This window comes from Stegostoma tigrinum, chromosome 22, assembly GCF_030684315.1.
Source record: "Stegostoma tigrinum isolate sSteTig4 chromosome 22, sSteTig4.hap1, whole genome shotgun sequence".
Lineage (NCBI taxonomy): Eukaryota > Metazoa > Chordata > Chondrichthyes > Orectolobiformes > Stegostomatidae > Stegostoma > Stegostoma tigrinum.
The window spans coordinates 41,962,691-41,975,680 of record NC_081375.1 but is presented as its reverse complement, the minus strand read 5'-3'; the positions used below and the strand labels follow the sequence as shown (position 1 = coordinate 41,975,680).

The 12,990-nt window shown below is 41.8% G+C and overlaps 1 protein-coding gene across 7 annotated transcripts in view; it reads right to left on the bottom strand.

Moving 5' to 3' along the window:
* Positions 1-577: 577 nt before the first annotated feature.
* The window catches only part of wdr45b (WD repeat domain 45B), a 44,253-nt gene continuing 31,840 nt past the window's right edge, over positions 578-12,990 (bottom strand). For all 7 annotated transcript variants that reach the window (XM_059653793.1, XM_059653798.1, XM_059653794.1 and 4 more), the window contains 3 exons: positions 7,344-7,445; positions 5,559-5,680; positions 578-1,682 (listed from right to left, as the gene is read on the bottom strand). In XM_059653793.1, the coding sequence (XP_059509776.1) occupies positions 1,576-1,682; positions 5,559-5,680; positions 7,344-7,445 (331 nt within the window). In that variant the 3' untranslated portion in view covers positions 578-1,575. The remainder of the gene's footprint in view (positions 1,683-5,558; positions 5,681-7,343; positions 7,446-12,990) is intronic.

The window sequence follows — 12,990 nt, the reverse complement described above, 5'->3', positions numbered from 1 at the left end:
ATTTGTGTGCTTTTCTGTCAATAAAATAAAGCACATAGGTTATTGAACCATGAGTTTTCACATGCCAACAGAAAATTCTTAAGTCTAAGTTAGTCTGGATAAATAAATAAGCTATTAACATTTTAACAAAAGAAAAATCAGTTTCCATTTAAGTCTGCTCTGACAATCTCTGGGGAAAATCCTGTGAGATAACAATCATTTTAAGTGATCCTTTTCAATAAGATGCCACTGATCAAAAACAGCCAAATATTTAACAAGTGATATTCATTTAATGAGCTAGCTTCCACTAAAACAACAAATCCGGTTAACTATTTTAAGAAAATATTTGAAGTTTTAGCTTACTGGCTTTAAATCCATTTTAAAACCAAACTGGATTATTTGGTCAAACCTGATCACAGAAATTATGTTAGATTTTGAGGCTCTAGTCTGTAATCTAATAGTGTAATATAATCAAAGGGAAAAAAAGTCATCCAATTTACTAAAAATTAAAGGGAAGAAATATCAAAATAAGTAAGTTGCTAAACCTTAAAATTAAATTTAATGAAAAAAAAACCAAAACATTGTTTTAAACACTAAATTCTCTGTAAATGTTTATTAGTTTATTCTGCAAAAACTACAATGATTTGTTCCCTGTACAGTACTTTAGACGTATATAAAAGGTTCTCAGTATGGATGTCAATTTACTCATGTGCAACAGATAGACAAATTTTTGAATCTCCATCAGATGCAGATGGAAATCTTACCTTTCCTTATTAAAAAACGTATCAGACCTTCTTTCTAAGCAAAAAAAAAATCAGTAATATACAAGTTCAACTTAGTGTGTAGTTTATATTAAAAATCAGCATTTTGAAATTAGAAATGTTTTGTACTTTATATACATTTAGCACAAAACTTGATGCTAATAAATTGGGCATCTTGTTTTAAACAGACACCAGTTCATAGCTTTCTCTACTCATGGATTCCAAACTGAAAAGAGCAAAATTCACTGGGTACTTAATTCCATGAGCTGACCTGGAGATAATTTCACTGCTAACAGCATTGTGCAACTTGATGCCCATTTAAGCTTGACACATTCAGAGGCCACAACATATGGTTAAAATGAAATGGAGATGTGATGACTGCACCTTTTTCTGGGCTTGTGTATTTGACAAGTAATTGCTCACATTAGGCATTGGCAGTTTTCTGCACCAGCAAACAAGTCAAACATTACAGAAAAACCCGCTGCTCCAAAATATATTGTAAACATCCAGTCACAAAGAAAACCATTTAGACAGGCACACTTAGTACAAGAGTTTTTTTATGAAAGGTTTGAAAGATTTGTTATTTCCTGTGGTCAAAGATTAAGTGCTTCTATTCATTTTATTTAAAAAAATTCTCCCACAACCTGAAAAATTCCATAACAGAATTTGAAAATGGCAAAAATAATAAATGGAGCCTTCTAAATGCAGTCCATCACTAGAGATTTATTATATCCCTCAGTTTAGTCATGTAACACTATCCTCTTTTAGGTGGCAAGTTAAAACACAGTATCAGGAAATCTGTTTGAAAAGTAATTTGCACTCATATCATTCACAGTCATATCTTATCATCTGTCATTTCCAGGAATTGGGCATAGACATCTCGGGTGCACTCGCCTTTGGTGTTGAATAAAAATTTGTAGTAGCTGCCATCTGCACAAATTGCTGAAATAAAACAGACCGGGTTACTGAATTTTAATGCTAAAGAAACTAGATTTCTATTCAGAGATAGTAAGAACTGCAGATGCTAGAGAATCTGAGATAACAAGGTGTGGAGCTGGATGAACACAGCAGGCCAAGCAACATCAGAGGAGCAGGAAGGCTGACGTTTTGGGCCTAGATGCTCCTTCAGAAAAAAAAAAGGGGGTCTCGGCCCGAAACGTCAGCCGAACTGCTCCTCTGATGCTGCTTGTCCTGCTGTGTTCATCCAGCTCTACACCTAGATTTCTATTCAGCAGTTTTACAACGGAGATTAAATAAGGGCTAAAACAATCTTGATTAACAGAAAAAAAGAAACACAGGTACAATCACCAAAGTCCAGCACCCTCGGGTGTGCTGGGGTTTGGATTTTCCAGATTTCCACGTCCAACTTGTAGTAAGTCTAACTACTGCATCATTTCACAAGCATCTGGTACTGTAATTGATTTATTTCTTTTTTGTTGACACTTGTGGCTGAAGATACTCTTAAGATAAGCAAATCTAAAACAGCATATCAATTACCAGCCTTTCAGCATAGCTGCTCCTGCTCAAGCCGACAAAAGCCAGCTTACAGCAACTCAAACAACAAACCTTTATTACAAAGTGACTGGATTGACTCAGACAATTGTACAAATGGGAATTTTAGTTGTAGATAACCATTTGGTTGGTTAACACTGCCACCTTACATCTGTAGCAGAATGAGCTCAAGGACAGGTATGACTTCCAAAAAGAAACTTATGGTGGGAAACCAACTTTTTCTATTTTGTAAAACTATTCAAAATTTAAGCATTTGTCTCACTGCAGATTTATTGCTAATGCCATTATCCAGTTTTTCTAAACATTACAAGTTGTAATCTCAGATTTGAAATTCAAACAAACAATTAAAGATTAATGGTAGACACAGGACAGAGTAGCTATTCAAGGTTTTTTTCAAAACAAAAAATTGTGCAGCTAGGAAAATCCCCTGGAAGGGAATTTGTAGATAACTGTACGACAGAAACAAGACCAATTTTATTCATTCCTAGAAAGCAAAAAAAAAAGAAAAATTGTTTACTTTGCATCCATTACAGGTTCAATTCAGGAAGAATAATAAGGGCTGTGAATGTGTGCTATTTTCAGAGTTTCACAGGCAAAACTACCACACATTCAGTCTTCATTATTGTGCTTGAATTGAACCTGTAATGAATGCAGACTAAATATTGTATCAGTGATAATGGGAACTGCAGATGCTGGAGAATCCAAAGATAATTAAGTGTGAAGCTGGATGAACACAGCAGGCCAAGCAGCATCTCAGCAGCACAAAAGCTGACGTTTCGGGCCTAGACCCTTCATCAGAGAGGGGGATGGGGTGAGGGTTCTGGAATAAATAGGGAGAGAGGGGGAGGCGGACCGAAGATGGAGAGAAAAGAAGATAGGTGGAGAGGAGAGTATAGGTGGGGAGGTAGGGGATAGGTCAGTCCAGGGAAGACGGACAGGTGGGATGAGGTTAGTAGGTAGGAAATGGAGGTGCGGCTGGGGGTGGGAGGAAGGGATGGGTAACTGGAAGAACAGGTTAGGGAGGCAGAGACAGGCTGGGCTGGTTTTGGGATGCGGTGGGGGAAGGGGAGATTTTGAAGCTGGTGAAGTCCACATTGATACCATTGGGCTGCAGGGTTCCCAAGCGGAATACGAGTTGCTGTTCCTGCAACCTTCGGGTGGCATCAGTGTGGCTCTGCAGGAGGCCCATGATGGACATGTGATCTAAAGAATGGGTGAGGGAGTTGAAACGGTTCACGACTGGGAGGTGCAGTTGTTTGTTGCGAACCGAGCGGAGGTGTTCTGCAAAGCGATCCCCAAGCCTCTGCTTGGTTTCCCCAATGTAGAGGAAGCCACACCGGGTACAATGGATACAGTATACCACATTGGCAGATGTGCAGGTGAACCTCTGCTTAATATGGAAAGTCATCTTGGGGCCTGGGATAGGGGCGAGGGAGGTGGTGTGGGGGCAAGTGTTCACTCCACACTGCCCTCCAACCCCACCACACATGGCACCTTCCCATGCAACCGCAGGAAGTGCTCGTTGTTTCAGTGCTGGTGGGTCATAATCCTGGAATTCCCTCCACAACAGTATTGTGATGGTAAATACAGCACACGAACCACAGTGGTTCAAGATAGCAGCTCACCATCACCACCGTCTCATGGCTACTAGAGACAGACAATAAATGCTGGCCCAGTGACACCCACGTCCCATGAGTGAATGGGAAAAGTTCACAGCCGAAACAAAGTAAAACAAAGTGCTTGGATTATCCATTCTCCTCAGGTACATTTTTCAACAGCTGTTGAGAAACTTCAGCTGTACAGGTTCTAAAATTCCAGCTTGAAAGATGTTGCATTTGCAACTTAAAAAAAAAATAAGATGACTGCAAGAAAATGGCAGCCCACAGATGTTGATTCAAGCTGAAAGATTTGATTCAGTTTTAAGCTTTATTATTACTATTATTTCCTCTGGACTACAATTTACATTCAAATTTTTAAAGGAAGCATGATAGGAGCATTGCTAATAAAAATTGGGAGGTTCAGTTAGGATCCCAGAAAACTACTTATCCAAGGAGTTAAGCTGTGTCTATTTGCTACTTGGTCCAATCAATAAGATTCAATACCTCTTATTCAAAAGCTATTCCTTACATTAATAAAAGTTACAACTGACTAGATGTGAATGAATAGGTTTAGGGAAAAAAGCTTTGGTAAGTTAGTGAATAAAATCAGCAAAAAACATATTTAAACAATGAGTTTGCAGCCTCTAGCATTTCTACACAATTTAACTCCAATGTGCAATGGCATTGCACAAGCCTAGACTCGAGACAAAGCAGCTCTTATGTTGAGAGAAAAACTCAAAACGAAAACAAGGACTGTTATGGAACAGGATTGGTACTTTGAAAGCCAGTGACTTAGATGATAAGTTCAGCATTAAATCAGGGCAAGCATCAAGGAAACAAAGTCAAAGTCAAAGTCAGTTTATTTCTTGAACTGTCAAATCTAAATCTGCCCTTTCAACTCAAAAACTCCCAATTTAAAATTTTGTATTTTACAACTATAAAAAGTCACTACAGTCAGAGTCAGACATACAGCAAGGCAACAGACACTTTGATCCAACCTGTCCATGCCGACCAGATATCCTAAACAAACCTAGTCTCATTTGCCAGCATTTGGCCCATGTCCCTCCTAATGCTTCTTATTCATATACTTATCCAGATGCCTTTTAATTGTTGCATTTGTACCAGCATGCATCACTGCCTCTGGCAGCTCATTCCACACAGACACCACCTCTACATGAAATAGTTGGTCCTTAGGACCCTTTTAAATCTTGCCCCTTGCACCTTAAACCCATGCCCTCTAGTTTTGGACTCCCCCACCCCAGGGGAAGGACCTTGTCTATTTACTCTATCCAAGACCCTCATGATTTTATAAGCTTCAGCCTCCAATGTTCCAGGAAAAATAGTCCCAGCCTAATCATTTTGTCCTTACAACAAACCCTCTAACTCTGGCAACATCCTTGTAAATCTTCTTTGAACCCTTTCAAGTTTCACAACATCTTTCTGACAGCAGGGAGGCCAGAAGTGAACAGAGTATTCAAAGAGCAGACTAGGCAGTAGGCCAGGATTTTCACATATGGGCAAAGCTTTATGTAGCTTCTTGCAAAATGGAAAGTTTTGATTATTTTCAAGTCTTTGGTGAAAGAATAAGCAAAAATCATTAAATTTTGAAAGGACTGCTTCAACATAGACACTAATATCATTACACACACATTGTGGATCTCTTAGATTATGCATAATTATAACTTGGATGGAAAGAATGAAAACTTACCTACAACAGCATTTGGCTCAGTACCAAAGGCACAAATACAAGGTGAGCCTGAAGGAACCTGAAACTTGGAGAAGCTCCATTTAGAGCTGAAATATTTCGGAAGGAAGCTTGCAGATGCTAAACTGCAATTACAAATTGGTGAAAAGTTAGCTACTGTTCATCTTACAAAATGCACAATACCCTAATCTCCACTGATTATAAAAGTGACAGCAGCATTTCTTCGTAAGAGTATCTTGGACCCAGGTTTGTTTAAAAAAATCTGCAGCTGCACACAACACTGAGCAAATAATCTGCAATATAGGTAATTCTGCACATTGTAAACAATAGACCTAATCATGTATTAGAACATGTAAATCAAGAAAGGCCTTACTAAGGGGACTGGAGTTCTAAAGTGAAGAAGTAATGCCTTTCGAAAAAAAGGAAGAGAAAACAGACATATTTGCTGTCAATGACTGGCTTGGAAGGTAGCACAATTTAAACAGTAATCTAGGGAACACCGTGGACAATTCAACACTACGTTGCCATGCCTAGGGCTGGCAGCTGAGTTGGTTAAGAGGAGGACCGGTGCTATCCAGGCAACCTCAAAAAGCTGATTAAGGAATTCTTGAATGCTGAATAAAGAACAAGAAATAAGTAAATACTTCTGAAAGACTACTGAACTGTTTGAATTCATTGGCAACTTCAAAAATTAAATATACAGTTATGTGCCTGTTGAACGACTCACTATCAAAATGGCTGAACAAAGGTTTGGCATCCATCACTTGGAAGTGTTTTAACTGATCTGGCAAATTAATTTTTTTTCCCCTTTATAATTTATCCTATACCTGTGTCTATCAGAGTGTCTGAGACAGAGTGGGTTCAAATTGAATCCTAATTAGATTACATTGTTTAACTTTGTCCTGCTAAACTTACAGTACTAATAATACATTGATAATTTTTGCTCAATTTATAAACTTGGCATCTGAGATTGTTATTCATTATGCCTGGTTAGGAACAAGTGAGCAATCGAGGATCATTGAACAGTTTAATTTTACTATGCTGCAAATCCAGTGGTAGCAAGCCAAACCAAATCAGCCAGACTATCACTGGTTGTAACACAAGGTGCTGCAATGAACTGAAAACAAGGTATTTCAAATGATTAAAGGGGTCGAAAAGGGTCAATCCAGTGAAACTATTATCCTTATTCGGGAAGTCTACACCACGAGGAGACAACTTTAAAACTAGACTACGTTAGGGCAAAAATCAGGATGTAGCTTTTTGCGCAAAAAGGTAGTAAAAATGTTGCTAGTTTCAGGTGGTTTGTTAAGCCTGTACAAAATTAAATTTATGATAGCACTGCATTTGTTTTCTTATGCGAGGTGTCAAGGAATATAAACAAAAAGCTGGAAAACAGATACAGGTCCAACATAACCTAATTATACGGAAACCTATTCTTATACTTGCAAGAGCTGGAATTGATTGAGCATTTTCTGAAAATGCTCAGTCTCCTTAGATCATGGAAGAAGACAATTGTTTACAAGTCATTGTTAATTTGTTTGCATTTCAAAATAAGCTTCTGCTTAGATCACAGAATTGTTGTGGAGCAGAAGACAGCCAATTGGTTCATCTGGTCTGCAGTCTATAAATGCAAGGGGTTATTTGTTCAAAAGGAACTAAGGTGCTTGGTAGGTCAGTTTAACCAAAACACTTCTGGAGGCAATTTTGCAATGATCACTAAAATTTGACTTAATCAAATTTCAGATTACAACAGTAAACAATAATTTTAAACTTCTACTTGTCAATTACCTGGATTGCTTATTTCTTTTTGGGTCCTCAGCAGCAAAAATGTGAACAGTCCCATGATCACTTGATACACAGATTAAAGATGCATCCTGATTAAAATTAATGCTGCAAGGCAAAAATATCTATTAGCTGCAACAGAATGAAATCTCAAATCATAAAAAAAATGCTTAAATAATGGAGTGTCAACTAGTTGTATATCTTTAACAGAACGGCAATTGTGTATTTAGTTCCTTATTATTCTACTTGCCTCAGGGAGTACCAGTGAAGGAAGGAAAAATGTGCAAAACAATTATGACACAAAACAACTTAAAACGTAAATCAAAAGAGGAACTAGGATAACAAAAACAAACAGCACTTTCAGCTTATGCCAGAATATGGCAAGATGAGAACTGATCCAAAAAGTTAGTCTGTAATATTTCCAGTGTTTCTCTTTTGATTCAGCTCAGCCATTCAGGTCAAACAGTAAACAAGTAAGCTTTGTTCAGATGATAGATGGTACAAGATGACAGGCAGTTTGCTTGGTATATGGCTGCTCTATGAAATCTGGAGCTCAAACTAATTAAGAGACTCATTTTAGTAAGAGATAATAGGAACTGCAGACGCTGGAGAATCCAAGATAACAAAGTGTGAAACTGGATGAACACAGCAGGCCAAGCAGCATCTCAGGAGCACAAAAGCTGACGCTTCACGCCTAGTCCCTTCATCAACTTTTGTGCTCTTAGGGCGGTTGTGGCGGGGGCGGGGTGTGAGGGATCCACCTCCTCCAGGAACCCACGCCCTCCACCTCCTCCTGGACTTCCAATTCCCTGGCCCCCAATACCTCATATTCACCATGGACGTCCAGTCCCTGTACACCTGCATTCCGCATGGAGATGGCCTCAAGGCCCTCCGCTTCTTCCTGTCCCGCAGGCCCGACCAGTCCCCCTCCACCGACACTCTCATCCGCCTAGCTGAACTCGTCCTCACCCTCAACAACTTCTCTTTTGACTCCTCCCACTTCCTACAGACTAAGGGGGTGGCCATGGGCACCCGCATGGGCCCCAGCTATGCCTGCCTCTTTGTAGGTTACGTGGAACAGTCCCTCTTCCGCACCTACACAGGCCCCAAACCCCACCTCTTCCTCCGGTACATTGATGACTGTATCGGCGCCGCCTCTTGCTCCCCAGAGGAGCTCGAACAGTTCATCCACTTCACCAACACCTTCCACCCCAACCTTCAGTTCACCTGGGCCATCTCCAGCACATCCCTCACCTTCCTGGACCTCTCAGTCTCCATCTCAGGCAACCAGCTTGTAACTGATGTCCATTTCAAGCCCACCGACTCCCACAGCTACCTAGAATACACCTCCTCCCACCCACCCTCCTGCAAAAATTCCATCCCCTATTCCCAATTCCTCCGCCTCCGCCGCATCTGCTCCCACGATAAGACATTCCACTCCCGCACATCCCAGATGTCCAAGTTCTTTAAGGACCGCAACTTTCCCCCCCACAGTGATCGAGAACGCCCTTGACCGCGTCTCCCGTATTTCCCGCAACACATCCCTCACACCCCGCCCCCGCCACAACCGCCCTAAGAGGATCCCCCTCGTTCTCACACACCACCCTACCAACCTCCGGATACAACGCATCATCCTCCGACACTTCCGCCATTTACAATCCGACCCCACCACCCAAGACATTTTTCCATCCCCTCCCCTGTCTGCTTTCCGGAGAGACCACTCTCTCCGTGACTCCCTTGTTCGCTCCACACTGCCCTCCAACCCCACCACACCCGGCACCTTCCCCTGCAACCGCAGGAAATGCTACACTTGTCCCCACACCTCCTCCCTCACCCCTATCGCAGGCCCCAAGATGACATTCCACATTAAGCAGAGGTTCACCTGCACATCTGCCAATGTGGTATACTGCATCCATTGTACCCGGTGCGGCTTCCTCTACATTGGGGAAACCAAGCGGAGGCTTGGGGACCGCTTTGCAGAACACCTCCGCTCAGTTCGCAACAAACAACTGCACCTCCCAGTCGCAAACCATTTCCACTCCCCCTCCCATTCTCTTGATGACATGTCCATCATGGGCCTCCTGCAGTGCCACAATGATGCCACCCGAAGGTTGCAGGAACAGCAACTCATACTCCGCCTGGGAACCCTGCAGCCATATGGTATCAATGTGGACTTCACCAGTTTCAAAATCTCCCCTTCCCCTACTGCATCCCTAAACCAGCCTAGTTCGTCCCCTCCACCCACTGCACCACACAACCAGCCCAGCTCTTCCCCCCCCACCCACTGCATCCCAAAACCAGTCCAACCTGTCTCTGCCTCCCTAACCGGTTCTTCCTCTCACCCATCCCTTCCTCCCACACCAAGCCGCACCCCCAGCTACCTACTAACCTCATCCCACCTCCTTGACCTGTCCGTCTTCCCTGGACTGACCTATCCCCTCCCTACCTCCCCACCTACACTCTCTCCACCTATCTTCTTAACTCTCCACCTTCGGTCCGCCTCCCCCTCTCTCCCTATTTATTCCAGCTCCCTCTCCCCATCCCCCTCTCTGATGAAGGGTCTAGGCCCGAAACGTCAGCTTTTGTGCTCCTGAGATGCTGCTTGGCCTGCTGTGTTCATCCAGCCTCACATCTTATTACAATGAAACAGCATGATGCCATGAAAGCACAGAGAAGAAAAGAAATTGTGGCCCTTGACAGAACATCATCTCCACGTGAATTAGCTCGGCCTATGATCACGTGAACCTTCTATGGATGATTGTCTGAAACCCCATTATTGAATATATTACCATTCATTAAGTGGAGAAAAACTCCAATACAAGTGCAGTAGGATCTAATTGTTCTTGTGCATTAAACGCAAAACATCAGCGTGCAGGCACAGCAATTAAGGCAGCAAATGGAATTTTGGTCTTTATTGATCGAGGGTTCAAGTGGTTGGAAAAAAAAGGAAAGTTCATTACGACTGTGCAGGGTGTTCATGATGTCGCATCTAGAGTACAGTTTAAATTCAAAGATCCTTAGGCAGCTCCTATCATATCCATTACCATTTCTATCTAGAAGGACATGGGCAGCATATACATGGAAACACTACCACCTGCAAATTCCATTCCAAGACACATACCATCTTACTTGGAAATATGTCATCATTCCTTCACTGGGACAAAATCTTGGAATTCTCTTCCTCAGGGCTTTGTAGGTCAACCTACAGCACACGGACTGCAGCAATTCGAGAAGGCAACTCCTCACCACCTTCTCAATAGCAATTAGGGCTGGGCAATAAATGCTGGCCAGCCAGGGATGCCCACATTCCACAAGCTAGTGGAAGAGTTTTGGTCCCCACATTTAAAGGATATACTGGCATAGGAGGATGTTCAAAAAGAGAGATTCACCAGGCTCAGGCTGATTCCAGGGACAAAAGGGGTTGACTGATCAAGATAGTTAACCTGTTTAATCCATCTGAAAAATAGAAGATTCTAAGGGGAGGTTTGAAATGGTAGACACTGAAATGTGTGTCTATTAGGGGGGCAATGTCAAACGAGTGACCAGAGTTACAGAATAAGGGCTCATTTAAAACAGAAGCAAAGGAGTTTCTTCTCTTAGAGAGTGGTGAATAGCTGGAATTTCCTGCTCCAGACAGCTGCAGAAGCTAGATATTTCATCTCATTAGAGTTGTGTGTCTGTGGAGACAGAGTGCATATTTAAGACTGAGATAGATAGATTCTTGATCATTAAGAGAATCAAGGCTTGCGGGGGAAGGGCAGGAAAATGGAAGTGAGGAATATTGGGTGAGTCATGGTGTTATCAAAAGGCAGATCAGGCTCAAGGGGCCAATTGGCTTATTTTTGTCTTATTTCTTATGGTCTTCCACTAAATATTTAGAAAAGGAGGTAGATTTTTGTTTTTATATATAGAGGAATTGTCTGATCAGGTAGCTGAAAAGATGAGGACTGGGGCACATCAGTCATGATCTTACAGAATTGTGGAGCGGGCTTGAATAGCTGAATGGCCTCTTCCTGCTTCTATTTATTACGTTCTCATGCAGGCTGACCACATTTTACTTGCACACTCTGCGATGGTCAGTGAAGTTACAAACAAACAGATTGTGAAGCACAATCTTTGATTTTTGGAGCAAAAATACTTCACAAACATTTGCATAGGTATAGTTCACTAGCAAAACTGATCATGAACTACAGCCACAAAAAGAAAGTCTACAGGTCTTACAGCACCTATGGAAAGGGAAATAGTCATTGTTTCAAGACCAATATGACTCTTCTTCTGAACTAAAGGGTGTTGGAAAATAATGGTTTTAAATGCTATTGACAAACAGGGAGAAGGAGCAAATGAAATAGATGGTGAGAATGCCCAGAACTAGGGGTGACCAAAGAGATACACAGATATAGATGTTAATGGCAGGTGTGGATAATAGAAGTAGTAGGTCAGAAAGCAAATCCCCACAAAATGTGACACCAGCTGCATTGATGGGTGGATGAATGTAAACAAAATGGAGGACAGCATTCATTTTCTGAAGGAGTTGAATTCAATGTGGAGTCCTGAAGGCAGCAAAAACACCTAAGCAGAAATTGGGGTTGCATTGGGCTTACTGGACCATTGCAGCAGCCCAAGGGCAGCAGTATTGGCACGAGAGCGAGACGTTGCCATTTTAGTGTAACAATGCAAGGTCAGAGTCAGACTCAATCACATAGACAAAACAGAGGTGTTCCATGCTTTTCATCTTGCCAAACTAGAGAAGACTGCACTGTATGCAGTGAATACAGTAGGCTAGATTGAAAGTAGGACATTTTTATTATAGCAACACAAATAAATCACTGCTTCACCTCAAAAGGTTTCTTCAAGTGAGGAAGGAAGGAAGAGGTGAAAATGGCAAGCGTTCAAGGGAATAGGATCTTTTTCTGCCACATCCACTAGGACGTTACAAACAAACATGCTCCCTCTGCCCTTCCAATGTCAGCTTTCCACATAAAGGAATCCCCTGACACATCCTGGTCCACTCCAATACCAACTCCTAACACACTCTCGCAATTGCCTCCCACCTCATCCATAGCAGCTTCAAGAAGTCAAAGAAGGTAAAATACTTACCTTTTCACCTCATCACTCCTCACTGTCAAAAAGGTCCCAAGCACACCTTCTAAGAGCACTTCTTTCAATCTAATCCACTGTATTAGCTGCTCTTCATGTGGTCTCCTTTACTTCAACACCCTTTCTTTGAATCTCCTTTTTAAAATTCTCAATGTGTCCTTTACAGCATCTTGCCAACCCACAATTTCTACTAGGAGGTACAACGGCAGCAGAGGCATGGGAATATCATCAATTTTAAGTTCTCTCTAAATCTTACATCATCTTGACTTGGAACATGAATCATGGTTACTTCGCTGCCCCTGGGTCAAAATCCTGGAACACCCTTCCTGACAGCACTGCAGCTGTCCCTACAACCCAAAGAATGCAGCAACTCACTATCAACCTCAAAGGAAGTTGGAGATGGGCAATAACTCTAGCCCAGTCAATGAGATCGACTTCTTAGAAGCAAAAGAAAAATTTGTCTCGTGACAAAGTCATCTTTTGGGCTCATGGCAGTTAGCATCAAGTAATCAAGGGCTTAATGTCTGCCTTGCCACACCGAATACTACTTTTACTT